Below are 27,850 nucleotides of genomic sequence, written 5' to 3'. Positions count from 1 at the left end.
TTTCTTTGGCACCCTAGTAGGTAATTGCTGCAGTGCTGACCTCCCAGCAGAACAGTCTTCAGTAAGGATCTCTGGAGTTTCTGAAAGTTGGGTGCCTGTGGGGATGGGGTTACAGGTGGTGAGGGCATTTACCTTCACAGAATATCAGGGCAGGCCATTGGGTCTATCTTCCAACCCAGAGAAAGATTCCCATCCACAGCAGCCCTGATAGGTTCGTTCACCCTACTGACCTCCCTCAGTGATGATGTATTCACTGCTTTCTGTGCCAGTGGCCTGTTAGGAGACTTCCTCCTGGCAGGTGCTGGGATCTACCCACATGCCACTTGCAACACTGATCTTTGTTCAGAGCTGAGGGCTCTCCCTACTAATGTAATCCCTTTTCCACATAACAGCCTGGCAATCTTCAACCAGGAAAGACTGACTGCTTTGCCCTGTAGCACTTCTCCCTAGACCTGTATATCCACCTATTTCCTGCCTGTCTCTACCTGGCTGTCTAAAAACACCTCATCCTTGATCCAATTCACACTGGGAACATCATCTTCTCCCTAAACTTGTTCTTCCTTTTTTCTCTCTGAGTGCTGGGCATTACTATTCACTCATGTCAGGGATCTAGAAGTCATTTGTTCATTGTTCCAGAACAATCCCCAAGACTTCTCAGTTCTGCCTCCTAAATCTTCTAAAAACAAAAATCTGTCCATATCTCTTTACCCGCTACCTTGGTTCAAGCTATCTTCATCCCAAGACGTGACAGATTAAAAATGGCCACAAATTCTTGTAGCTTCTCCCATCAGGGCTGCCCTTGTAACTTGTTTTGAGCAATAGAATGTAGTGGAAATGACATTTTGCTACTTCTGAGTTTAAGCCTCAAAAGGTCTTGTAGTCTCTGGTTTCATGCCACTGTGGGAAGAAGCCCAAGTTAGTCTGTTTAAGACACATGGCCTATCCAATTGCTAGCATCAAATACTGGACATTTGAGTGAGACTGTTTCAGACCATCCAGCCCTAGCTGAGCCATCAGATGACTGCAGCCACATGGGTAACCATCAGAACAGCCCAGATGAGTCCAGCCCAATTTGCCAGCCCACACTTGTGAGTAAATTAACAGTTGTCATTTTTTTTAAATTGAAGTATCATTGATATACAATCCTATATTGGTTTCACTAGTTACCCATATTATTAAATCCTTACCCCCACTAGTGCACTTACTATCATGTCATCATTTTAAGCCACTAAGCTTTGGGGTGGCTTGTTATAACATTGTATATATATCAAGCAGATAACTGATATCCAAAATGAAGTCCAAATTCCTTCGTTAGGTCTGTAAGTTGTGGTATCTCTCTCTTTAGCCTCATCTTCTACCTCTGCGATCCACACTATATGCTTGCAGCATTCTTTGCTGTCACCTTTGAATCCTTGTATATAGCATTCCCTCTGCCCAGGGCATCTCTCTTATATCCCTTCACCTATCTTTGTCTGGCTAGCTATTTATCCTCAGCTTAAAGGCCATCTCCCTCTCTACCCTCAGGCCTTCCCTAACCAGCCCTCTCCACTTTCACACCAAGGTAGCTATCCTTCCTTTCTGCTCCCAAAGCCCCATACTTTCCCCAAATAGCAAGATTTTTTAATTTACTTGGAGACACCTGCTTGACTGTGAGCTCCATAAGGGCAGTGACTGAGTCTTATTTACACCTGTATCCGTTGTTGGTGTCTAACACCAGGGTCCAGCACAGCAGTGCAACAGAACTTTGTACTATGATGAAAATGTTCTGTATCTGCATTGTCCAATATGCTGGCCCTGAGCCACATGTGGCTATGGAGCACTTTAAATGTGGCTAGGGCAACTGCAGAACTGAATCTTTCAAATTGTATTTAATTTTAATTTAACTTTAAACTGAAGTAGCCACATGTGGCTAGTGTCTATGGTATTGGAAAGCTCAGGTCTAGTACACAGCAGATGCTCATTGAGTATTTTTTTTATATCGTTAATGTACAATTACTTGAACAACATTATGGTTACTGGACTCCCCCTATTATCAAGTCCCCCCAACACACACCCCATTACAGTCACTGTCCATTAGCATAGTAAGATGCTATAGAATTATTACTTGTCTTCTCATTGAGTATTTTTGTATAAAGAAGGAAAGGAAAAGTCGCAGCCAGCCAATTAGGACACAAGACAGAATGCTATGGGTGTAAGCAACATAATTTATTTTTTTAATTGAAGTATAGTTGATATACCATCTTATATTGGTATACAATATAGTGGCTCAATAGTTACCCATATTATTAAACTTCATTCCCCACTAGTACAGTTACTGTCAACATAGAAAGATGCTACATAATCATTGGTTATATTCTCCATGCTGTACTACCATCCCCATGAACAACTTATATTATGGTTGATAATTTTTGTGCCCCTTAATCCCCCTCACCCTTCCCACCCACGCACCCAAACCCCTCTCCTCATGGTAACCACCAGTCACTTCTCAGTGTCTGTGAGGTTAGCAACATAACTTCATGTACTCTCTCCTTTCCCCTCACCTTTCATTCTCCCAGCCTAACAATACCAGTGCCTCCAACTCTGCTTTATGTAACTACAGTCCTAGTTCTTGGCCTTTACTGCCTGAACTAGTTATTCTGTCCTGAATTTGCTCAGTTTGGTATTGTCGCTCCTGGGAAGGGGGCTGGTCCTAAGAGCCTGGGGAGACAAGATCTGGTCTCATCTGGTCCGGTGCTGTCTGGTCTGGCCTGGCCTGAGCAAAGAGGATTCAACACAGGAGACACATGTGGTCTGAGTTTGTCTGCACCGGCAAGCTGCCAAGTCCTTCTTAAAGGTGACAGTGAAGCTACTGTGCTGTGAAAATATCACAAGAGAAAAGAAGCCATGGAGTTGATAGTCTTGCTACTCTGTGCAAGTAACTGTGCAAACCTGTCAGATGACTTCCAGCCCTGACACCAGAGACTGGCTGGATAAGGATTGAGGAGGAAGGAGGCCTGGGGACAGGGTGAAGCCAGATTGGTGATAGGCCAGGACCACTGCCAGATGGGCAGACAAGAGCTGGGCCTGCAGTTAAAGGAGGCTTGAGGGAGAGTAAAGGCCAGGGAAAGGTAGTCCTTTCCAGTGGACTTTCCCAAATGTTCACTATAAAAAGTCATCGAATAAAATTAAAAAAGGAACAAAACCAAATGCAATAAACAAGCAAGCAAAGAGTCAGGTTTCAGAGCAGAAATGTACCAATAATCCCAATTTTATAAAAAATAAATACATTTCTACCTATGTCACTCAGTAGGGGTTAATGAATATTTTGTCAGGTGCATGAGGATCTGTAAATAAACTTGTAGCACCTCTTCAGGATGTAAATTGTGTGTTCTTTGATGAGAGGGTAAGCAGAGTTCATGGCATGAAAAGAAATTTTGCCCTTGCTAATCTCTCTGCCTGGAAAACTCCCCCAGATAGTCTCACAGTTACCCTGCTGTCTTTATCCAGGACAGTTTCAGAGCCACTCCTCTATCTCCTTTTAAATTAGCACCTCCATCAAGCCCTCTTTCCTATAATGCTTGAATCTTTTTCACAGCTCTTATCACTTTCTAACATTATGTTACATATTCATTTATTTTATTTGTCTGGAACAGTAGACTTTGTTCTTCTCTATGGTTGTATTCTCAGCATCTTTATATGGCCCAGCACATACGTAGGTGCCCAATAAATCTGTAAAAATGACTAAAATATAACAAAGGTGTCCATTCTTCCCTATCCTCAGCTGAGGGTGTTCTGCTTAGGCAAGCTCTAAAGTTCAAGAACAGCCCTCCCGACTCCTACCAAGGCTCCAGGGGTCACCTTAGAGCAGCAGTTTTCAAACTTTTTAAATGACTGTGACCGTTAGTAAGAAATACATTCAATCCCCAGTGCTCATACAAGTACATATACATGTGACTGAAACAAACAAAAAGCCCTTTCTATGAGCAATATTTTCGATTTTTTTCTTTCTTTTTTTATTTTTAAAGATGCTTGTCTCCACCCCTTGAAAAGATTTCTCCACTATTAATGGGCCAGTCACTACGGCAGTGTTTTTAGGAGCAGTCAGAAAACTGCTCATTTGTATCCTACTCTCAGGGCAACTGCCACAATGGCTGATTCCTGGCTCCATCACAGACTTGGTGAATGAGAATCTTCCTGGAAAGTCTGCATGCTTAGCAACCCCTCCTCTAACCACCTCCGGTGACTGTGAAGCCTGATAAAATTTGAGAGCCACTACTTGGGAGTTTATAAGTATCCTGAGGCCTCTCCAGGGGACAGTACAGGGCAGGGCCCCATGCACAGTAAGGGAAAGGGCTGATTTTCCAGTCCAGTCCAACTCAGCCCGAGTGGTGGAACCGATGGTCTCAATTTTTAAAAAGTAAATCCATTCCCACCCAAGTTCCTTGCACTTTTCAGTCCCTCTGCCTGGAGACTCTTTTCAGAATCTCTCTGCCATTTTTCTGGGGCTTTCCTGACTCCAGCCCACCTAAGGCCACTGACTGCTGCAGGGCCACACCCAATGAAGTGGTCCCACTTTCCCCAAGGATCTTAACCCTTCTCCTCCCCCATCCCCCCTGCCCTCCACAATCTTTTTCCCTTCACACAAAGTCACCTTCTCCTGTTTCTTTTGTTCTTACTGTAAGGTTTAAAAGCCCTCCATAACCCCAGCCCTTAGAACAAATAAACTCTAACAACAATCTCTAATTATGGTAGCCAGTTTCCATCCCTACCCCCAAAAGTGGGTAAATGCCCTTTAAGAGGCCCGTACCCACCCACTGGAATGAACTAGAAACTTCTTTTGATGCCAGGAATGTTGTATCCCTCTCACTAAGGGACCTCACACAATTTATATTCTGAAAACCTGCTACAAGTATATTTACAGATTCTCACACATATAATAAAACTTATTAGCCCCTAGCTTATGCCATACACCCAAGCTAACTTGCAGTCAAGATCTCATTTAATTTCTGAAGCAGCCCTCAGGGACAAAAAGCATTAATTTTTCACTCCCATTTTAGAAATGAGCAAGCTGGGGTACAGAAAGACTGAATAATCTGACCCAGGTCCCATAGCTGTTAAGAGGTGTATCTCGGGACTATCTGCTGCCTTTACCCTCAGGAGCTGATGCTGTAGGGATTGACAAAAGGGAAGGATTCTCTTCCCTCTTGTAGTTGTTTCTCATAGGGGCCTCAGGGTAGAGGTGCCTGAGTCCCAACATGTCCAAGATATAGAGATGTTTATTTTTCAGACTTTGCTCTCACAAGCGTCCAGTTCTGGTGAACTCAGAATGCCCTCTGACACCCAAGGCCTGGCTCCTTCTCCCTTTGGCAGAGTTCTCTCCCTAGCTTTCTGCCAAGATCTCCTAAAATGGAGTTTGAGGTTGGGGGCTCAGCATTCTCCTTGCATACCCAGGCAGACTGGACTCGTGCCCCAGCAGAGAAGTCAATCTGGGCTCATACTGACTTGTCAGTTCCTAAGGAAAAACCCCAAGACAGCTCAAATACATATTAACAGTGTTTTTTGGGGGCGCATGGGTTTTGTATCCACATGTTTATTTGCATATTCTATTTTCTTCATAAACATGTATTATTTTTCTCAATATTAAAATTTTTTTTCAAATTAAGAAAATTTAGATGTAAATACTTTGGGGGAACCAACCTAACACAGATGTTCCTCATTGGGTCTTAATATGCAATTTTAAAATCATTAATCATATTAACCATTAAACTCTAGGTTCCAGTCTCATTGCTACCAATTAGTAACAGTGACCCCTACCTAGCAAGTTACTTAACCTTCGTAAAAATGGGGATCATATAAGTATTTTCCCTATGCTGTGTTCAGCAGAAGCTTAGCAATTGCAGCTTTTGCCTGTGCTCCAGATACCGTTTTCTAACTCATTTAATCCTCAGCGCAAGTCTTGGATCTAGGTACCCTCGTTGTCCCCATTTTATAGCTGAGGCCCTCAAGGGTACTCAACCAGCAAACAGCTAAATGGTACTTGAGCCCAGGCAGTCTGACACCAAAACCTACCTTTAAGCTCCTTGTCTAAAGCTGCCTCTCAGAAAGCGCTGTGGCATTAGGAGACAGAACTCTTATTAAGCGTTTGGCAAAAGCCCGGCACTTAAGTGCTCAACTAAGTTTCCTCCGGTCACATTATTTGGTGTTTTATGTTTCTTATAAAACAAACACGCATACAGCGGGATTTAACTCAGCCAAAAAAATCAAACAGACGTCTAAAGCGGAAGGGCTTTGGAGCGGGGTCGAGTCAGGGGTGCGGGGTGGGCGTCCCCCACGCTACCACAGAAAAGCGAGAGGAGGCGCAGCGGCGGGAGCGCAGGGCAGCCGGTCGGGGCCGGAGGGCGGGGTCAGGGAGGCCCCGCCCAGCAGCCACCTGCGACAGGTGGGGCGCGGGGCGCCGGGCGCTCGGCCATGTCTGCGGAGGACGCGGGATCGGGGCCCGGGCCGGCGCCCGAGCCGGGCCCGCTGTGCCCCGAGCACGGCCAGGCTCTGAGCTGGTTCTGCTGCTCTGAGCGACGGCCAGTGTGCGTCGCCTGCGCGGGGCCGGGCGGCCGCTGCCGGGGGCACCGCATCCGCCGGGCGGAGGAGCGCGCGGAAGAGCTGCGGGTGAGCGGGCGTGGGCCCCGGAAGGCGGGGGGCTCCGGAAGGAGGGGTCTGCGGAGGGAGTGGGGGGCAGGGTCACGTGCTGGGCAAGACCCGGTGGGACCCGGGAGCCTGCGGCCGGGCGGACGCCGTGGCCGGTCTAGGAACCTAGGTTTCGCGGTCGCACTGGCTGTAGAAAAGAAAGGTTAAGGGTGTGGCCTCCGGAGTCATGGTGCTGTGAGTTCGAATCCCGCCTCCGTCTGTCCTCCCGTGAATTTAATAATTCTCTGCTCTCAGTGCCTTCAGCTGTACTCCGGGGGCAATTATAGCATGCATTCATTTAAGTCGTTGTGCGATGTAGATTAGATAGTGGGTGAAGTGCTGTTTAGCCTATCGCTTAACACCTCCCGCCCCACCCCACCCCACCCTACCCCATCCAGCGCTCTGTTGAGAGGTTCGAGAGCCAGGCCTGGCCTTGGGCAATGAAGGGCTCCACTGCTGCAGTTGTCCTGGCCGAGGTGTGCCTCAACTCCTGTTCCAGGGGAAGCTGACATCCGATAAAACCTAGCTCTGCCCACTCCCCAGCCCTAAGCTCAAAACCTCTCCCCTCATCCACCCTTCAGGCTTCCTGGAGAGGTGATTCTTTTTGGCATTCAGCATTGGCCTTGACTGTATTTCATAATAGTTTTATCTAGGTAAACAGTGGGTGGGGAGGGTATCTGGAGAACCCTTCAACTAGGGTCCTTCACCTAGATTTCACCCCACCCTCACTTCCAGGTAGCTCCAGGCTGGTCACCTTCCTGTCACCACTCCTCCCCAGAGCTGCAGAGACTGAAGAATCCAAGTCACCCTGGGGCTTCCTCCCTCCTTCCACTTTAGCTGTGGGCCCTCGGGATTTCCTTGCCATTTGATTAAGTGGTTCAATTCTCCCAGCCTCACAGAGAGGTTCTGTCCAGCTTTGAGCCTGAGGGTTCTCCTGGGGACTTGCCCACTCAGACTGAACTGTAATAAACACCCGAGGGGGCAGCAAGGGTTCAGTTACTCAACACCAGAAAACAAAAGCTCCTGGTTGGTCCTGTCCATGATAGTAATGATGAAAATAAACTTGGATAATGTGGTATAATAAACTTGCATGATGAACAGAATCTTTGCTAGTTCCAAAGCACTTAAATATCCATTATCCCATTCCATCTAGACCAAGCTTTTGAAGTGGTGTTCCTGCCTGCATTTTACAGATGAGGAAACTGAGTTCCAGATTAGAGCAGTAACTCATCCAAGATACCTAATGTTCAGGGGCTGGACCAGGGGAGTCATTGACTAGGCCAGTGAAAACCACCTCTTTGCTTCAGTGGTTGGAGGGAGGAAGTGATGCTAATGGGAGTTAGAATTTAATAAAAACCTTTAAATAGATTTACCACCAGGGCTGAATTTGAGTGGCAGAAAGGGTGAAAGCTGGGGCAGGGTAGCAGGCCTGGTGCTTGTTTTGGAATGCACTCTGCCTTGGGCACCTTCCCTGTACCCTCTGGAGTTCTCAGCATTTTCATCCTCCGTTGCCTGGAGGGAGGTGTGGCCTGCCCTCTTTCCCTCCATTTTTGAATAAGTTACTACTTTTGCACACCCCTTCCTTTATCTTTGTAGCCGGCAAAGAAATTTTGCCCTAGGGCAAGATTGTTAATGAACTGGGCACAAAAAGCACCAGTTCAATTTCTCTCTTACCTTCTGGATTCCTGTTCTGTAGCTTTTCAGAATCCAGTTCCTTCAGTCCTGTGGGATGTGGTGATCACAGCTTCCTTGCAGTCACCTCAGTCCTAAAACTTTGTATTTGAACCAGTGAAGTGTAAGGCTAATTCCTAAATGTGCAGAGAATGCTTTACAGAGGCTGTCTAGAAGTGGAGCTGAGTTGTCCTGTGGCAGATGGAATGGGGCCAAAGCTCTCAGGGGAAATAGTGGAGGAGCTGCAGCTTGTAAGGGCTCCAGTTGTTAGCTGGAGAAATAGAGTGGAAGAGTAGGGTCCTGGTCCTAGCTGCTTGGCAAGTCACATCTCAGTGGGCCTCAGTTTCTTTACTTGTAAAAATCTCACCCGCCTTCATGGGTGTGGCTCACAGCTTTGGGAGCTGTGAATTGCTGAACCTCTTGTGGTCAAGGAGGTGGGTATACATTCATTCAACAAATATTTATGCAGGGCCTCTGTGGGTAGAAAGTTTCTTCTAGGTAGTGGCATATAGAGAACAAGACAAAGTCATGGTGCTTATATTCCAGTGGTGGAGGGAAAGATACAAAAGAAAAAATAAACAGACCCATAATATACAGTCAGTGATAAGCACAAGGGAGCAAAATAAACAAAGTAAGGTAATAAGGTATGAAGATGGTCAGGGAAGGCTCCTAAAGGGGTGACATCTGAATGGAGTGGGGCAGGCGAGGCATGTGTGTGAAGACTGCTAGAAATAGAAGAAACAACAGGTGCAAAGGCACTGAGGTCAGGACAAGTTTGGTGTCTTTATGAAGGCCAGTATGGAGAGTGATAGGAGGTGACTTTGGAGAGAGAGCAGTCACATCAGGTAGGGCCTTGCTGGCTTATGTAAGAAGCTTGATCTCACTGTGGGTGTTCTGGAAAGCTATTGGAGGTGTTCGATCAGGGATGTGACCTGATCAGATTTCCTTACAGAAGGCAATAGTGGCTGACTGGGGAGTGGTCAGGAACAGAGAAGCCCAGTTAGGAGGTTCTAGCAGCTGTTCCTGTGAGAGAACATGGTGATCTGGATAGAATGGCAGGAGAGGAGGTCAGAGTGTCCAGGGGGAGAGAGCCTCTCATGGAAGGGCTGATAGGACTTGCTGGTGGGTTAGATGTGGGCTTGGAAAGTAATCCCTGGGTTTTTGCTCAGGGCAGTGAGGTGGGTGCTTGATGGTACTGTTTCATGGATGGCAATAACTTGGGGAAGAACGGTTTGGGAAGCCACGTTTTTCTGTGCAGGTGCACATGTGGAGATTCAGGGAGCTGAGTGTGAAGGAGGGTTGGGAGTGTATACAAGAACGTGATTATACTGATGGGCCACGGGGTTTCAGGGTAAGGAGGGAAGTGAGGCCACAAAAGGGGATGATGGACAGTGAAAAGTGGTAAAGGTAATGTGCTGCTGGCTCCAACTAAGCTAAGATTTGTTGGAATGGGGATATTAGAGTTAGTGATCTAGAAGGGTAAGATGTAGTGGGCAGGGTGTGGGATCCTTGAAGATTTTGGAGGTGGTGTAGTTTTCAATAGTAATGAGGTCTGGGATGTGACCATGGGGCTAAAGTAGGGTTTAAAAGGAAAATAATCAATGGAATAAGTGAATGGATCAATGTGGATCAAGATGCCATGTAGGTGTTTGTTTTGCAGAACAGGATCGTGGACCAGTGCGAGAGGCTGCAGTTACAGAGTGCCAGCATCACCAAGTATGTGGCTGAGGTACTGCCAGGGAAGAACCAGAGAGCAGTGGTAGGTATTTCTTCCCCTTTCCCCTCAACTCTGGGTCCCCTCCTAGGATAAACCTTAGCCTTAGGAACTTGGACCAGTCTACGATTCCCTCCCAAACTCACAGGCTCATTGTGTTACCAGCTCCCAGGAAGGGAGGTTTCCCATCTCTGAGCCTTGTTTTCACCATCTGGGCAAAGTGGATTATTCCCAGTATCACACTGGCTACAAAGACTCTGCTAGAAATGTATGTGGTAAAGGACCAGAAAAGATAGCATTCTTCTACCATCTAATTATTTTGTGTTCTTCTCCAGAATTATAAAATACCCTATCGACTGTAACACTGAGTATTCTTTATGACCATCTTATGCAGTAGCTGGAGCAACATGCCTGTTTACAGATGGGGAAATGGGTTCCATAGAGGGTAGTTAATCTGCTCAAAGTCCCACATCCTCCTATCAGAGTCAGTTCTATGGCTGCGATCTTCTGACTCCAGGCCTGTGCTCCTGTCACAGCCTATTGCTGACCCTTCATTCAGTTGACTCATTACCACAGCTACATCTTACTGTCAAGTATGCCCTTCAGGGGCAGAGGCTTTGAGTTTCTTTCTGCACATGCCCTCCCTCCTTCCCAAGTAGTACATAGGGCAGGCTTGGCACTGTCTTAGTCAAGTTCTTTTGCTATCATGGAACAGAACTCCATTGATGAACTGGCACAAGTGAAACAGGGAATCTCCTGGCAGGATACAGGAGTCTCTCAGAATCTAAAGGGGACTAGAGCCAGGAAACAGAAAGCTGTTAGGAGTCCATTTATGTAACAAATCCCTGTTGAACACCTCCCATGTGCCAAGCACTGTTCTGCCTGCGAGAGATTCAGCAGCGAACAAAACATCCGCAAATTCCTATTTTTGTGAAGCCTGTTTTCTAGTCAGGGGAGAGGGAATAATAACAAGTAAATATATGCTATGTCAAGAGATGCTAAGTGCTGTGGAGAAATACAACACAGGAAGGGTGGTTGGACATGTTGAGGAAGGGGTTGCAATTACATAGGCTGTGATCAGGAATGACCTATTTAAGAAGATAAATTTTGCACAAAATTGACAGGAGGTGAGGGAGTGGACTGTATATCTGGGGAAAGAGTGTTCCAGAGGGAATGGCCAGTGCAAAAGTCCGAAGGTGGGAGTGTATGTGTACTTGGTATGTTGGAGTAACAGCAAGAGGTAAACATGTGAGAAGGCAACAGGAGATGAAGTCAGGCGAGGAGGTGGGGATGCTGGATAGAATCCTCACTGACCACATAGGGACTTTACCTTTTAGTTAGGTAAGGTGGGAAATCATAAAGAATTTCTGAGCAGAGTAAGATATGACTGAAGATAAAAAAGGAGCACTCTGGCTGCTGTGTTGAGAAGTGAGTGTAGGTAGGGAGGGTAAAAGCAGGGAGACCAATTAAGAAATTGTTGCAGTGATCCAGGTTTGTACCTGAGTGACATTGAGGAGTGGCTGGATTCTGCATATATTTTGAAGGAAGCAACACAGGATTTGCTGATTGGTTGGATGTAGGCTGTGAGAGAAAAGGAGGAAGGGTCAGAATAACTCTAAGTTTTTTCATTTGAGCAACTGGAAGGTTGGGCAGCCGTTTACCAAGGTGGGGAAGGTCTGTGTGTGGAGTGATGGTTGGTGAAGGAGGATATTAGGAGCTCAGTTGTGGACATGTTCAACTTGAGATGCCTGCTAGATATCCAGGTGAAGATGTGGAGCAGGAAACTGCATATACAACTTGGGAGAGGGCTGAGCTGCAGAGAAAAATTTGATATTCATCTGTGTGTAAATGAAAGTGTAAATTGAAAGCTATGGGAAAGGGTAATATCACTAAGTGAGTAAGTATAGATAGGAAAAAGCAGGGTTCAAGGACTGAGCTGGAGAGCGCCTCAACATTTAACCATTGAGAAGATAGGAGTTGCCAGCAACATAGACCAAGAAGGTGCAATCAGTGAGTAAAACTAAAGGGTGTTGTGTCCCACAGAGAGTTTCAAAGAGATGGGGGAGATGTTGAATGTGGCAGAGATATCAAGCAAGGTAAGAAATGAGAAAGGACCATTGGATTTAGTAACTTGCCTATAATTGGAGATCCTGATGAGAGGAGTTTTGTGGAGCGGTGGAGTGAAAGCCTGATTGAAGTGGGTTTCAGAGAGAATAGAAGAACAATTTGGGATAGTTGCCACAGATAGCTTTGCTGTGGATGGGAGCTGAGAAAAGGGATGATAGTGGATGGGGAATTGGGGATCAAGAGGGTTGTTTTATTTGTAAGATGGGAGAAATTACATATGTATCTATGTATGCTGATCGGAATTGTCCAGTAGAGAGGGGATAAGTAATGATGCAGGAGAAAGGGGATAATCAGGGACAGCAGAGGGAGAGGGATCTAGTGAACATGGGGAAGGGTTGGCCATAGGTAAGAGCATGGGCAGTTCATCCACAGAGACAGGAAGTAGAGTATATGGGCCCAGGTGCGGGTAGATGGGTAGGTGATGGGCTGAGTGTGTGGAAGTTCTCCTCTCATTGTTTCTGTTTTCCATTATTTATCACCTTTGCTGTAGGTTTTTAATGATGCCTTTTGTCAGTTTATAGATACATTTTTTTTCCCCATCAATCTCTTAATGTAATACATTTAGAGAGTTTCTAATGCTAAACCATCCTTGAATTCCTGGGGTAAACCAGCAACCTAACTTAATCATTTTTTATATATATATACATACACACGTATACATACCTATATATTTATGTGTGTGTGTGTGTGTGTATATATATATATATATATATGCTTTTTTTTACTTTTACTTTTGATATAATTATAGATTCACATATGGTTATAAGAGATCATCATATAGTGATGTGTCCTATAAGCTTCATCCTGTTTCCCCCAGTGGTAAAATCCTGTCTAACTATAGTACAATATCATAACCAGGAAATTGAGATTGATACAACCCACCTTATTCAGATTTCACTGGTTGTACATACACTCACTTGTACATATATTTAATTCTGTGCAATTTTACCACATGGATAGATTGTGTGACTTCTGCCATCATCAAGATACAGAACAGTTTCATAGTGAGGATCCCTTGTGCTACCTTTTTATAGCCCCTCCCTGATACTCCTTCCCTTGTATTATGGTTATACAAAATTTCTGGGTTTGGACTGCTGATCTAAGTTTAGGACTTTTTTTGGGGGGGGGGCATCTCATATTTATTGATCAAATGGTTGTTTACAACAATAAAATTCTGTACAGGGGACTCAATGCACAATCATTAATCAACCCCAAGCCTAACTCTCAACAGTCTCCAATCTTCTGAAGCATAACGAACAGGTTCTTACATGGTGAACAAGTTCTTACATAGTGAATAAGTTCTTACATGGTGAACAGTGCAAGGGCAGTCATCACAGAAACTTTCGGTTTTGATCACGAATCATGAACTATAAACAATCAAGTCAGATATGATTATTCATTTGATTTTTATACTTGATTTATATGTGAATCCCACATTTTTCCCTTATTTTTTTTTAATAAAATGCTGAAGTGGTAGGTAGGTGCAAGATAAAGATAGAAAGCATAATTTAGTGCTTTTTAAAGGACTTTTCTTTGGTGCTCAGGAGGGAGATTAGCCTAAAGAATTTCATTTCTTATATAGTCCATATCAGTTTTTGATATTGAGGTTGCATAAACCCCATTCATTGAGTTGCGAAACAGAGCTCTATTTTCATGGGAAGAGTTTATATAAGATTGGAATTATTTGTGCCTTGAATGTTGGGTGACACCCATGTAAAACTGTCTGGGCTTGCTGATATTTTTTTTGGTAGATTATTAACCACTGATTCATTTCTATGACTGTAGTATTCTTTCTCTCTCATTTTAGTAAATTTTTTATGTTTTCTTATATTTATTATGTTATTCTTGGTCAAAATTGCTACAGGGTTGTCTATTTTGTTAGTATTTTCAAAGAACCAGCTTTTAGTATTTTGATCCTCTCTTTTGTATCTTTAAATTTTTTTTCATTATCATCTTGTCCTAACTTTATCATTGTTTCCTTCTAATTTTGGGGGGATATATTCAGTTGTATTTTAACTTCCTGAGATGAACACATTCTACTAATTTTAGTCTTTCCTCTTTCTCAAGGTGAGCATTTAAACCATATATTTCCTTCTACATATTGATAGAGGTATACCCCACAAATTTGATGTAGTATTTTCATTTTCCTTCATTTATGCATTTTAAAAAATTTCCATTATGATTTGTTTCTTTACTTTGAGTCATTAAAGATGTATTTTTAAATATCCAAATGTATGGTGTTACTTTTTAAATTATTATCATCATTTTTATTATATATATTTTTTAACTGATTTCCAGCTTCACTACATTGTAGTTTGATGCCAATTGCTTGAAATTTGTTGAGACTGCTTCATGTCCTAATATATGGTCAGGTTAGGTGAATGTTTCACATTCACTTAAAAATGTATAGGGTCCTATATGTCTACTAATTAAGCTTATTAATTGGTTCAAATCTTCTCTATACTTACTAATTTCTTATCTGCCAGATATATTGATTACTGGCAAGGGACATTTACAGGTTCTTATATGGTGTGGGCTGGTCTATTTTTCCTTACAATTCTTTCAATGTTCTTTTTATATTTTGGTGCTATTTATTAATTATGTATAATTTAAATTTGTTATATGGGCTTGGTAAACCATTCCTTTAATCACTTGCTAGTGACCTTTTATGCCCAGGAATTCTTTTTGCCTTAAGGTCTAATTTGTCCTTTATTCATTACTATACCAACAAGTATTTTCCTGATACATGGTTTTCTTTCCTTTTACTTAAAATTTTCTATGTTCTTAGGTTTTAGGAGTCTCTAGTCACTGGATTTTGTTTCACTTTATTAAAAAAATTCAATCTTATGATTCCTGCCTTTTAACTAGGGAGTTTAATTCATTTATCACTATACCTGGATTTATAGCTATCATTTTGTTTTATGTTATCTATTTGGTCTACTTTTTATATCTTTTTTTTTCCTTTACTGTCTTCTTTTGGGGTGATCAACCCCTTCTCCCTCTTTTCTCCTGTGCTTGTCTGGAAGCCATACATCCTATTTATGGTTTCTTTCGGTACCATTCAGATTTTAACAACAAATACGTAATGTCTAAAATGAATCTCAGTGAATAATACAAGTACTGTAAGAATGCTTTACCCCTATAACCCCTCTGGTCTCACATGTTGTTCAGTATTTTAGTTTAGTTCATGTTTTAATAAATTCTTCCCATTCATAGGAAATATTCCTTTTCCAATTAGAGAGGTCCTTATTGTGCTCTCATGTTTGTATGATGGTTAGATGAGTATAAAATTCTGAAGTAAATCACAAGCCCCGCCCAGGGCAGCTGAGTCCTCAGCTCTTGATTATGCTGGTTTTCAGTTTCCTTTCCACTGTTGGGCTCTAGGGACTTTCCTTTACTGAGCTGTCAGAGCAGCTTCACTTTTTATTTTTTTATTAAGGTATCATTGATATACGCTTTTACGAAGGATTCATGTGAAAAACAATGTGGTTACTAATTCACCCATATTATCGAGTCTCCCCCATGCCCCATTGCAGTCACTGTCCATCAGTGTAGTAAGATGCCACAGAGTCACTACTTGTCTTCTCTGTGCGACACTGTCTTCCCCATGATCCCCCCCACACCATGTGTACTAATCATAATACCTCTCAATCCCCTTCTCCCTTCCTCCCCACCCGCCTCCCACACCCCTCCTCTTTGATAACTGCTAGTCCCTTCTTGGAGTCTGGGAGTCTGCAGAGCAGCTTCACTTCTAAGAGGATGCTTTGGGCAGATTTTCCAGCAGTTCTGTGTTTTGTTCTTGTTGGGTTTTTTTGTTTATTCTGGTATATCTTTGGAAAGGGGAGTTTTCTGTTCTCCTCTGTTATTCCTTTCTGGGAATGACTCAAGAAATTTGTTGAAACTGACTGCAGTCTTCTCCTCAGGGAGTATACCTGATACATCTTGGGTCAGGGTCTGTTCTTGATCCTGATTACTAGTACAAACATGGCTGCAGAGCCCCATCCCTGTGGGGAAGGCATCAAGGTGGGACAGAGAAGAGCAATAGCTAATGTTATTGAACACTTCTGTGCTGGGCTTTATTCTATTACTTTTATGCATATTAACTCATTTAATTAACTCAAAATAGCCTTATGGGATAAGTGCTGTTATTACCCTCATTTGACAGATTAGAAAACTGAGGCATAGGGAAGATAAGTCACATGATGAAAGTTCCACAGATAGTAAAGGGAACAGCTAAGCATTAAACTTAGGCACGGTCCCCAAAGCCTAATTTCCTAGCCAATATTGTTAAGCTGCCTCAGGGAAACACTGAAGCTGGAGTCCCCAGGAATGTATAAACTCTGGTTTCACTTGGCTTTTCTCTTAGCCACTCTCTCTTCCCCACTGGGCAAACTGTGGGTCTCAGTTTCTTCTGTAAAACAGGGATAATTATAAAGGGTTGACATCCAAAATGTATAAAGAGCTCACGCACCTCAACAAACAAAAAGTGAATAATCCAATTAAAAAATGGGCAGAGGAGCTGAACAGACAGTTCTCCAAAGAAGAAATTCAGATGGCCGACAGACACTGGAAAAGATGCTCCACATCGCTAGTCATCAGAGAAATGCAAATTAAAACCCCAATGAGATATCACCTCACAGCGTAAGGATCGCCACCATCCAAAAGACAAACAACAAATGTTGGTGAGGTTGTGGAGAAAGGGGAACCCTCCTACACTGCTGGTGGGAATGTAAATCAGTTCAGCCATTGTGGAAAGCAGTATGGAGGTTCCTCAAGAAGCTCAAAATAGAAATACCATTTGACCCAGGAATTCCACTTCTAGGAATTTATCCTAAGAATGCAGCAGCCCAGTTTGAAAAAGACAGATGCACCCCTATGTTTATCGCAGCCCTATTTACAATAGCTAAGAAATGGAAGCAACCTAAGTGTCCATCAGTAGATGAAGGGATAAAGAAGATGTGGTACATAAACACAATGAAATATTATTCAGCCATAAGAAGAAAACAAATCCTACCATTTGCAACAACAGGGATGGAGCTGGAGGGTATTATGCTCAGTGAAATAAGCCAGGTGGAGAAAGACAAGTACCAAATGATTTCACTCATATGTGGAATATAAGAACAAAGAAAAAACTGAAGGTACAAAACAGCAGCAGAATCACAGAACCCAAGAATGGACTAACAGTTACCAAAGGGAAAGGGACTAGGGAGGATGAGTGGGATGGGAAATATAAGGGTGGGGAAAAAGAAAGGGGGCATTACGATTAGCAGGTATAATGGTGGGAGGGCACAGGGAGGGCTGTGCAACACAGAGAAGACAAGTAGTGATTTTGCAGCATCTTACTACTCTGATGGACAGTGACTAATGGGGTATGTTGGGACTTGGTGAAGGGGGGAGTCTGGTAAACATAATGTTCCTCATGTAATTATAGATTAATGATACCAAAAAAAAAAAACAGGGATAATTGTCTCCTGCACACTACAAAGCAGATCTTCAGGGGCTGGGCAGGGAAAGCTTCTGGCTATCTGACTTCCTGGCATGAAGGAGACTGTTCTACTCTCAAATGTCTGGCAGGAGTACAGATGCTTCATGTACCAGATGCCTTTGGAGAGGACTGGTGGCAGTCCTGGTAACTTTGGGTTACCAGTTGGCACTGGTGTAGGACATCGTGTTGGACTGAGAGTCAGGAGACCTGGGATCTAGTCCCAGCTCTGTCAGTGACTTGACATAAGAACACTACCAAGAGACTTTTGACTAAGTTGGAAAAAACTTTCCCATCAGTCATTCAATAAATATTTGAGTACCTGTGGTGTGCCAAACACTGTGTGAATTGCTAGGAGACACATGTTAACTTCATTGGCTGAGAAATTGATTTCAGGCCTCCTGCATGGCAAGTAAGAATTTTACTATGGAAGCACATGCAATGGGCTAGGAAAAATCCAGGAAAAAATGAGTTTTTTGTGCTCAGATATGGTCAAAATATCAGCTGGACTATTGTTAGTTCAGATCCTGATGATGGAGATGAGCTTGGCCTTGGTATTTCCAACTATAAAATAAGCAAGGAGCTGACAGTCTTGTTGGGGGTAAATATGTGATTGTCCTGAGGCATAGCTGAGGGAGACTCAGGATGTCCCCAGGCACAGGGGACAGTGACTTATCTCTGATTGTATGATGGGGGAGGAATGCAGAGAAGAACCCATAGAGCTTTGTGCTGGGTCTTAAAGAAGGAGTTGAATTTTTTATTCTAGAGTCTCCGTCCATGTGGAGACCTCTACAACAGTTGAATATATTCAAATTTTGACTGGTTTCTAGGCCCTGCCGAGCTCTTCCTGTGATCCTGGCTCCATGAGATATGACCTGGATGTCTGGATCTCAAATTTCTTTACCTTAGACCATATTTGGGAACTCATAAGGCTTAAACACGATTACTTCCATTACTGTGCCTGTGGCAGACATTGCTAATCAATCCCAGCACTCCTTCCCACTGAATGCAGACCCTCTAATCTTGACTGGGACTTTGCCAGGACCCAGCTCCTTGTTTCATCCCTTGTCAGAGTACGGCCAGCGCAGCACGGGACCTGGTCATCCAGCGGCTGAGTCTGGTGAGGAGTCTGTGTGAGAGTGAGGAACAGCGGTTGCTGGAACAGGTGCATGGTGAAGAGGAGCGGGCCCACCAGAGTATCCTGACACAGAAAGTACACTGGGCTGAGGCACTGCAGAAACTCGACACCATCCGCACTAGCCTGGTGGACATGCTCACCCATCTGGATGACCTTCAGCTGATTGTAAGTCAGGCAAGGGTTGGGGCATGACCAGCTGGCCAGACTTCCCAGGGTCTGAAAACATGGAGAGTGTTTATTGGTAGAAGGTGGGTAGATAATGATAATTTGGAGCAGGGATGAAGCAGGGGAATAAAGTTATACAGATTTTTTTTGCACCTGATAACTCTTCTTTCAATAGTGAGCAAATATTTCCTGAATGCCTACTATGTGCTAAGCATTGTGCTATGGGGTGGAGTTGTAGGATATAGCTGTCAGCAACTCACAGCCTTAAAAAGAGATGAATGTATAAACCGATAATTAAGATGTGGAGGGATAGGTCCTATGGTAGAGGACATCACTGGGACTGGGAGATAGGGACCCCACAATCCAGACCTGAGGGTGGTGTGGGGAAGTGGCTTAGAAGCTGATGCCTGAAAGCTAAGGGTAGCAACTACGTTAAAGCAAGTGGACAGGCAGAGTGAGTTCAGAAGCACAGAAACAGTTCTGCACTCAGGGGAGCTGACAAGGGGTCCAATATGAAAATATGGAGCTCATCCTTAACCCTACAACCTGCACATACCATGATTAATATCTTGGTACATATCCTTTCCAAGTATTTTATATAGATATGCAGATTGATAGCCGCAGTTTTAAGGGGACAGTGTGACATCTAAGTACATATGCCAAGCAGAGGAATGTGAATATGGGACAACTGAGCTGTCCCACTGCAGTCCAGTAGGGCAGTTTCCATAACTGCCCTAGATCGTGCATTCAGTTAGTGACACAGCTTCCATATATGAGCACATTCGTTCCAAACACTGGGACAGTCACAGTAGAAGATTCAGAAAGAGTCCCTGCCATCTAGGAGCTGACAGTCTTGTTGGGGGTAAATATGTGATTGTCCTGAGGCATAGCTGAGGGAGACTCAGGATGTCCCCAGGCACAGGGGACAGTGACTTATCTCTGATTGTATGATGGGGGAGGAATGCAGAGAAGAACCCATAGAGCTTTGTGCTGGGTCTTAAAGAAGGAGTTGAATTTTTTATTCTAGAGTCTCCGTCCATGTGGAGACCTCTACAACAGTTGAATATATTCAAATTTTGACTACCTGCTGGGTTTCTGGTCCTAAGACTGACTCTGTTTTCTTTTCTCACAGCAGAAGGAGCAGGAGATTTTTGAGAAGTGAGTATGGCCGGTAACTTGCTCAGGCGGTCACAGAGCTCATGGCCCTTAGGCCTCTGCTAGTTCACTGCGTTCAGGCCCTGCTGCTCTGGGAGAAAGCCCAGGGTGTGCGGCTGAGTGGCTTCCCCAGACAGGGGTCTTCCTACCCCTAGCTTGGAGAATTGCCGTAGACCCAATGTGGAAGGGCACTGAAATAAATACTTATCAATCAGAGGCTTGCCACAGGCTTTCTTAAAGGTTATCCTGTTTAAAAATGTATAGGCCCCTTGTTGGAGCATTTTATCACCCTCTCTACAGGTGAGAATGCCAAGGCTCAAAGAGGGGAAGGAACTCGCTAAGCACCAGGGCTGGGACTTGGACCCCAGCAGACACCTGGGCCAGTACTGTCTTCTATGTCACTCCCCCTTTCTCTGATGAAAAAATCTTTAAAATGTAAGTCTACAATGCCCCTCAAAATTTCACTTGAATTATGCAGTAGTAATAACAGGATTTCACCAGGCCCTACCTGGAGAGCCAAGAGCCGGAGGAAGTGGCCAAGAGGATATAATTTGCCAGGCAAACAAATTAAATTTTTACATCCTCTGTGTGAGGTTTCAGAGCAGTACTTGGGGAGCACAGTCCATTCTCATCCTTATATTTAAGTTTCAATAGCAATACCTGGGCATGAGAGAAAGAAAAAAAATTCCACCAGTATAAAACTATTTAAAATAAAACATATCTGCATCACCCCTTTGTAATCCTATTCCATAGAGGTGGTCAGTTTTAACAGTTAGATGTGTGTCTTGTGGGTTTTCCTGTATATAGTCATAGGAGAGTATGGGGTAGGGGGGATTGCCTCTTAAAAAATTGTTTTTTAAATACAGATAAGATTGTTTTGTATTTGGCTATCTTGGAATCTTTTCATGTCAGTACATATAGATTTACCTCATTTTTTGGAAAGTCTATGAAGTATTCCACAGGGTGGGTGCACCTAAATTTATTTACTGTCTCCTTTGTGTGCTTGGCTTGTTCCCACTTTTCCCCTTACAACCTTTCCACATTTGTGCTAGTCTTCTCTTTCTCTTCATCTTACCCTAATACAGTCTGTCTTCAATATCAAGCTGATCTGGTTTTTGAAAAAAAATCGTGATCTTAATTTTTTGTCTTGAAATATTTCAAACTTATAGAAAAGCACAAAAACAGTATAATGAACCTCATCTAGAAATACTAATTGTCAACATTTTGTCACATTTGCTCTCTCTTCCTATCTTTAAATACATATATAAAAAACATTTTTTTCTGACCTATTTGAAAGTTGCAAAAAGCATGAGTTTTTTCCCCTGAATCCTATAGCACTTATCTCCTAAGAACAAAGACATTCTCTTAGATAACCAGAGTATAATTATTATTAAGGTCAGGATATTTAATTTTGATATAAGACTATTGTCTAATATATAGTCCATGTACAAATGTTACTGCTTGTGCCAAAAGGGTTCTTAACAGTGTTTGGTGGTGGTTTTTTTTTTTCCTGATCCACTTGGCCTATTTTAATCTGGAATTGATCCTTAACTAAAACACACACACACACACACACACACACACACACACACACATATAAAAAAAAAGTCTAGGAAAGTTATTTCATAGAATATTCCTCAGTTTGGGTTTATCACATCACCTCAAGATTAGGTTCAGGTTATGCATTTTTGGAAGGAATATCTCATGAGTGATGTGTCCTTTGTCCATTATTTCAGGGGACATGTGATGTCACTTTGTCCCATTATTAAGGATCTTAATTTTGATCACTTGGGTATAGTGGTACGTGCCAGGTTTCTTCATTTTAGAGTTACAGCTTCCCTTTTGTAATTAATAACCAACTAAGGATATATTTTCTATGTACGTAGCCTTTTACCCTTTGACTCAATGGTTTTAGCATCCATTGATGCTAAATAAATGAACAAGCAAGCAAATAAAGGAATAACTCAAACAGGAATAATTTTTCTATTTGCTTGTTTGTTCATTCACATGTTTAGCATCAATATGGACTCATGGATTCTTATTTTATGCAAAGCATTATAATCTGCTAGTGTTGTCATTAATTTTGTTCTTAAAACTGTTCTAGATTTGGCCAGTAGAAGCCCCTTCAAGCTGAATCCTGTGTCCTTTTGACAAGTTCCATCATTCTTTGAGAATTTTCTTGCTTTCCAGCCCAAGAAGATATTCCAGACTCAACTTGTTCTTTTCCTGCCTCAACCTGGAATTAGCCGTTTCTCCAGGGAGTTCCTTTTGGTGGGGAATCATTTAAAAACCAAGGTCTGGGCCTTAGGTGTGCACATTGCTACTAATGTGTCATTGCTTTCAGGCCTTCTCAGTGGACAGCAGACAGCTGGGAGGTGTGTATGTGTGTGTGTGTGTAATCTTTTTATTCATGAGTCTGTATCACAACTTCTCATCCCATTTGAACACCACAGGGTTTTTTCTTTGCCTCTCCCCCATTCTATATTTTTATCTTTCTTCTTTCTTAGTGAGGACCCCTGGCTTCCAAAAACATCAATATGTTTATTCATTTGTCCAATCCTACAATACACACAAAGTTGTTTGAGAATTGCTCAACTTACACTACTACTGACAAACCTACTAAAAAGTTCAAGATCTGTTTGTAGTTCTTGAGACTGCAGGTGTATATTCCCAGAATACTGTGTTCAAAAAGCCCCTTCTAGCTGAGAAGTCATTTGTCTGAGAAACGCCGTTGTTGGCTCCGGTGCTGGCTCCGCATCCATGCCTGGGCAGAGCTCTGGCTGGCCACGGCAACGGGTCCTGCTGCGCAGACGGGGCATTCTGATCCCAGCCAAGGCCCAGCTGTGTCTGAGCCCCATTTAATTTCCACCCCTTTGGGCTCACAAGATTTCCATTCTGTACCAGGAGGTAGCTGGTCCAGCTGGTTCTCTAGACTCTACTGTCTACACTTGGCCTCAGATTTGTCCTCCTGACACTGGCTCCCCTATACTCCCCACCTAATGGCTGGGGCGCCTGCAGGGCCAGCCTTAGTGCTCTGAGAGGATGGCAAGAGACCCTCTCTTGTCCTGAGCACAAAGAGCCTTTGTTGCCAGAGCCTGGGCTCAGCTTTCCTGGAGCTCTTTCCCCCTCCTTCCTCCCAAGCCAGGACAGTCAGTAACAGGCTTGCAAAGAGCTCCCATCCAAGAGGAGACGCGCCACCCCGGCTCCCTGTTCCTTAACTCATGGGCGGAGCCATGAGATTTGGAGAAGAGAGTTGAAAAGAGCTTGCTCTCCGAACGGCTGCCTGATCCCAAAGCCATCTTCAGGATTAGAGGCGACGGGAAAGTTTCTCCTCAGGAACCGGTTCAAAGTTCTGCAAAGCTCTGTGGTGAATCCTCACCTTGCCCTACACCCCTTCGAGATTTTACTTCAGGTTGAAGGAAAAATTGTGTTGAATGTTGTCCAGTCGTCCATAGATAGTTTGTTCTGTTTTTGCCTGGAGATAACACTTGAATCCAGCTCCCCTTTTTAGATGAGTACTTTCTCTGAATCTCTGTCCTTTCCTGTCAAATGGGATCGCAACTACCTCCCAGGTTATAGCAACAGTTGTGTGAGATTCTGTGAGAAAACAGCAAGCGCAGAGTCAGGCTGCTTCGTACTGCTTAATGCCAAGCCAGTTCTCCCCTCCCAGGTATCTCATGTTTCCCCAAACCCTCCACAAAACCCAGTCCCCGCTGTGAGCTGGGGAGAGGCAGTGACTGGGAGCAAAGTGCCGTGACTGATTTATAGTTGGGGTGATGACTGGTAGTCCCTTCCTGTGTGACCCCTCATGGGTGTTTGCATTAAGAGCAGGGAGCAGCTGAGCCTTCTGACCAAACCGATAGGTTTCACTGCCAAAAGTTTTGAAGGGAGGTGAGATTTTCTCCACACAGGATGGTCGAGTGGGAAGACTGGTGCCCAGATGTTCAGGCCCTAGTCCCAGCTCTGCCACTGATTTCCTGAGAGACACAGCAGGTTGCTTCAACAGAGCACACTGACTCCCAAGTTCTGATACCGGCTCCAAGTATATGCCTCCCTGGAAATTGAGTGCCTTGCTGGAATTAAGACTCCTGGGGTACACAGGGAGATCACCCACCCTTCCTTTTGACTCAAGCCCCATTTAGGGGCCTCCTATGTGGGGTCTGGCTTGCCAATCTTGATGTCACCTCCATGGGAAGAGGATTTTACTTCTGTACCCCTTCTGTCCCCCTGTATTGATCCAGATACATTTCCAGAATCTTCCTGAATCTCTGTTTTTTTCCTGCACAAGGACTGAGGAAGCAGAGGGCATTTTGGATCCCCAGGAGTCGGAAAAGTTAAACTTCAATGAGAAGTGCACTCGAAGCCTACTACTGACCCAGCTCTGGGCAACAGCGGTGCTTGGGTCCCTCTCAGGTTAGGAGCGTCTGGAGCCCAGCCCCAGCTGTAACAGCTGCGCCTCTGTCTGTCTTGGGTTTGCTGCTGGACCATACTGGAGACCAGTGCTTCTGCAATGGTAGTTTAAGCAACCAGTGGTGCTGGATACAGGTTGCTCAGTGGGGCCAAGGTTCTGAACAGGCCTGGGGCAGTTGGGCCAGGTCCTTCCTGTTGCCAGACCAACCTGTTCTGTGGTCGGGGCTAGGGTAAATTGGTTCCTGTAAATCATGTCCTTCAATATTGTTTCTTGGAAACCTAGCTTCTCTTCAAGGAGATATAATTAATGGCCAAACAGTGAGCATCTGGAACAAGAACTGAGCTGCCTGGATCTGCCTCCCTCACTTAACATTCACTCAGGCTGGCCTGGCCTTGTGCTGTGTGCTGGGGCCCCAAAGGTGAAGGTGACAGTCTCCTGCCTTCAGGAATTCCCACTTAGTGCTGGGGTTATCAAAGCAGGCTCTCCCCAAGCTGGACAGGGGCTTCCATACTCCCAGTTGTGCTATTTACATAATTCACTGGAAGGTTAGGTCAAGGGATTGACTTTTTTCTTAATTTTAACCCTTGTATCCTGCATATTATCCTTAAAATGTTAGTGCAAGTTATAGTTTGTTGTCTCTAGATTCTGGTGTCACATAATGCTTGATTTGCCAGCAGGCCCACCGAGTCAGTTATTGGAAACCGTATATCTGATATTTCCTGGGCTCTAGGGGCTTTGTCCCTAGGACAAGTCTGATCTGGAGGTTGCAGGTAGGCCAGCTAGAGTGCAGTGAGGAGTGCTAAGTGCTAGATGTAGGAACAAAATGCTAGATCTTCATTTTGCTCCTGCTACAGCTTGCTGTGTGACTTTAGCCAACTTGCTTCTCTTCTCTGGGCCTTATTTCAATCAGAATTTTCAGATGGTCTTATATAAAACCAGCTACTGTTACCATGGCCACAATTTTTTGAGCATGTATTAGTGCTAGGCCTTTACATGTATCATCTCATTTGATTCTTATGTTTACCCTATGACAAGTACTATTTTGATACCCATTTTACAGATGAGGAAACTGAGACTCAGAGAGTAAGTAGTACTTACCTATAGGCTTACCTATGGTCACATTACCAGTGAGTGGTGAGGAAGCCCTAAGTACCTGGCAGCACCAGGTTAGGACTGAGGCGGGTACTTTGGGCAACTCTGAATTCTTTCTGGCAGGCACGGAGGATGTGCGTATTGACGAGAGGACTGTCGGCCCCTTCTTGCAATTGTCAGACGATCGAAGGACCCTGACCTTCAATGCCAAGAAGTCCAAGTCCTGTGCAGATGGCCTGGAACACTTTGACCACTGGCCCAATGCTCTGGCTGCCACCTCCTTCCAGGCTGGGCTGCACACATGGATGGTGAACGTCCAGAACAGTTGTGCCTATAAGGTGGGCGTGGCCTTAGGCGAGCTGCCCCGCAAGGGTTCTGGCAATGACTCTCGTCTGGGCCATAATGCCTTCTCCTGGGTCTTTTCCCGCTATGCCCAGGAGTTCTGTTTTTCACACAATGGACAGCATGAGCCCTTGGGGCTGCTGCATTGCCCAGCCCGGCTGGGTGTGCTGCTGGACTTACAGGCACAGGAACTGCTCTTCTATGAGCCAGCCTCAGGCACAGTGCTGCACGCCCACCACGCATCCTTCCCTGGGCCCCTCTTCCCAGTCTTTGCTGTGGCCGACCAGACCATTTCTATCATCCACTGACCTGTGGCCACAGGGAGCCCAGATCTACCTTCCCACTGCCCTTTCAGGCTGTGGTCCCACTGAGTCCTTTTCCCAAATGGTGCCTCTGCCTAATGGGCAGCTTTTTGAGGGGTAGGGATCTGTTTCAGATTTGGGTACAACCATTAAATGCTGGGTGTCTGTGAGGAACCTGCTACTCCCTAGGCCTTGGTCTCCCGAATCCACCATGCATCTGCCTCTGAGGGAGTCCGGTTCATCACTTTATCTCTGGCATCCAGCATGGTGCCCCGTGGACACTGAGTATGCAATAAGTATTTGGTGAGCGAGTGGCTGGCTGGCTGGATAGGTGGGTGGACAGGTGACTTGGGTGCATGTAGGAGACTCCTCTGGAGAAGCACTGCCTCCCAGCTCCCTTCCCCCAGCTTTGAGCATGTAGCAGCAGTTCTCTGGCGGAAAAGCCTGTGGCTGAAGCCCTTTCATCCTCTTGTTTCAGTGCTTCTCAATCCTTTTCATGACATGGCACATAGAGAAAATATTTTTCTCATACAAGGACAATCTGAAAGGGATTTAGAACTACTGCCAGGCTGCTCCTGGCCAAAGGACTCTGGCCTGGAAGGCGGGCAGCAGCACTGTGCCTGCCCCCCAGGTCCTGCCGGTCACTTGGAAGATTGAGGGGGGTCCTACCTCCAGCTGACTTGCGTGCAGCACACCTGTCCGCAGCTCTGCCTCAGACTCTGCAGCTGAACTCCAGCCTGTGACCACCCATGGCAACTGGGACGAACTTTTCCCCTGACTTCAGCTGATGAGTGGGCCCTCTGACATAATGTGGAGACCTGGAGTGAAGGCTACAAGCCAGAAAAAGCTGAGTAAGAGGGCCTTAGGGAGCATGTATGTGATTAAAGTTTTAAAAGATTGAAAAATTTCTTCCATGTTCTTTGTTGGTACCTTGGGCAAGTCCCCCAAGTACCAGCTCAGATCCTGGAGGTACATTTGCTGGAAGTCAGTCTTCCTCACTGTCACCCATGTTTCCATCTATAAGCGGGTGGCAGCTCAGCAGACAGAGCTGAAAGAGCCTGACGATGGTCCTGTGCGCTCCAGTGCTGGGACCAGTTCCTCCCTGTTCTCTGAGGGTCACATTAGAACAGCAGTCCTCACATTTGTTTCGTCTGACAACACAGTTCAAAGGCGATCTTATCTACAACTTCAGACTCCTGGCCTCGATGGGGGCTGGAGCCCTCCCCACTCCTAAGTTTGTTCAGTAATTTATTTGAAACGTCGGGGGCATTGAATCCAATCCAAAGACCTATTAGCTACCTCTTTGGTTGAGATGACTTTTGAGGCCTTTGCAGTTCAGAGACCACAGCTCGACCCATATCCCCACTGTCTGACACTCAAGAATTAATGTTGAGTCACCTGGCCTTGGAACCAAGCCCAAGGAAGGACCCAGAAGAGGTCTGACCAAGAGAGAACGTCCCTGCCTTTGCCTGGGTGCAGTCTGTGCCCCAAAACCTCCATCAAAGCCCAGCTCTTCTGCATGGCACCTCAAGGCTCCTATGCCATGCTCCCAAATGGCCCATCTAACTCCTCACAGCAGCCTTCGGTCCAC

The 27,850-nt window shown here is 44.7% G+C and overlaps 1 protein-coding gene across 2 annotated transcripts; it reads left to right on the top strand.

Moving 5' to 3' along the window:
• Window positions 1-6,380: 6,380 nt before the first annotated feature.
• BSPRY (B-box and SPRY domain containing) lies at window positions 6,381-27,164 on the top strand. 2 transcript variants are annotated; one of them, XM_037027458.2, is made up of 6 exons: window positions 6,381-6,642; window positions 9,992-10,090; window positions 18,727-18,957; window positions 20,093-20,115; window positions 24,401-24,525; window positions 25,739-27,164. In XM_037027458.2, exons 1-6 carry the CDS (start codon window positions 6,448-6,450, stop codon window positions 26,263-26,265), a joined length of 1,200 nt encoding a protein of 399 aa, XP_036883353.2. In that variant the 5' UTR covers window positions 6,381-6,447; the 3' UTR covers window positions 26,266-27,164. The 2 variants fall into 2 exon arrangements, with proteins under 2 accessions (XP_036883353.2, XP_036883352.2); XM_037027457.2 differs by having other exon boundaries at window positions 6,384-6,642; window positions 20,090-20,115.
• Window positions 27,165-27,850: the final 686 nt, after the last annotated feature.

This window comes from Manis javanica, chromosome 2 (assembly GCF_040802235.1).
Source record: "Manis javanica isolate MJ-LG chromosome 2, MJ_LKY, whole genome shotgun sequence".
Classification (NCBI taxonomy): Eukaryota; Metazoa; Chordata; class Mammalia; order Pholidota; family Manidae; genus Manis; species Manis javanica.
Note: the sequence above shows the minus strand (reverse complement) of the source record. Positions and strands in the feature narration are given on the sequence as shown.

Bases quoted from the DNA above. Each gene is read 5' to 3' on its own strand.
- BSPRY (XM_037027457.2), top strand. From the start codon at position 6,448: ATGTCTGCGGAGGACGCGGGATCGGGGCCCGGGCCGGCGCCCGAGCCG. The intron at 20,116-24,400 runs GTGAGTATGGCC...TTCCTGCACAAG, and splicing joins GAGCAGGAGATTTTTGAGAA to GACTGAGGAAGCAGAGGGCA. The intron at 24,526-25,738 runs GTTAGGAGCGTC...TCTTTCTGGCAG, and splicing joins GGTGCTTGGGTCCCTCTCAG to GCACGGAGGATGTGCGTATT.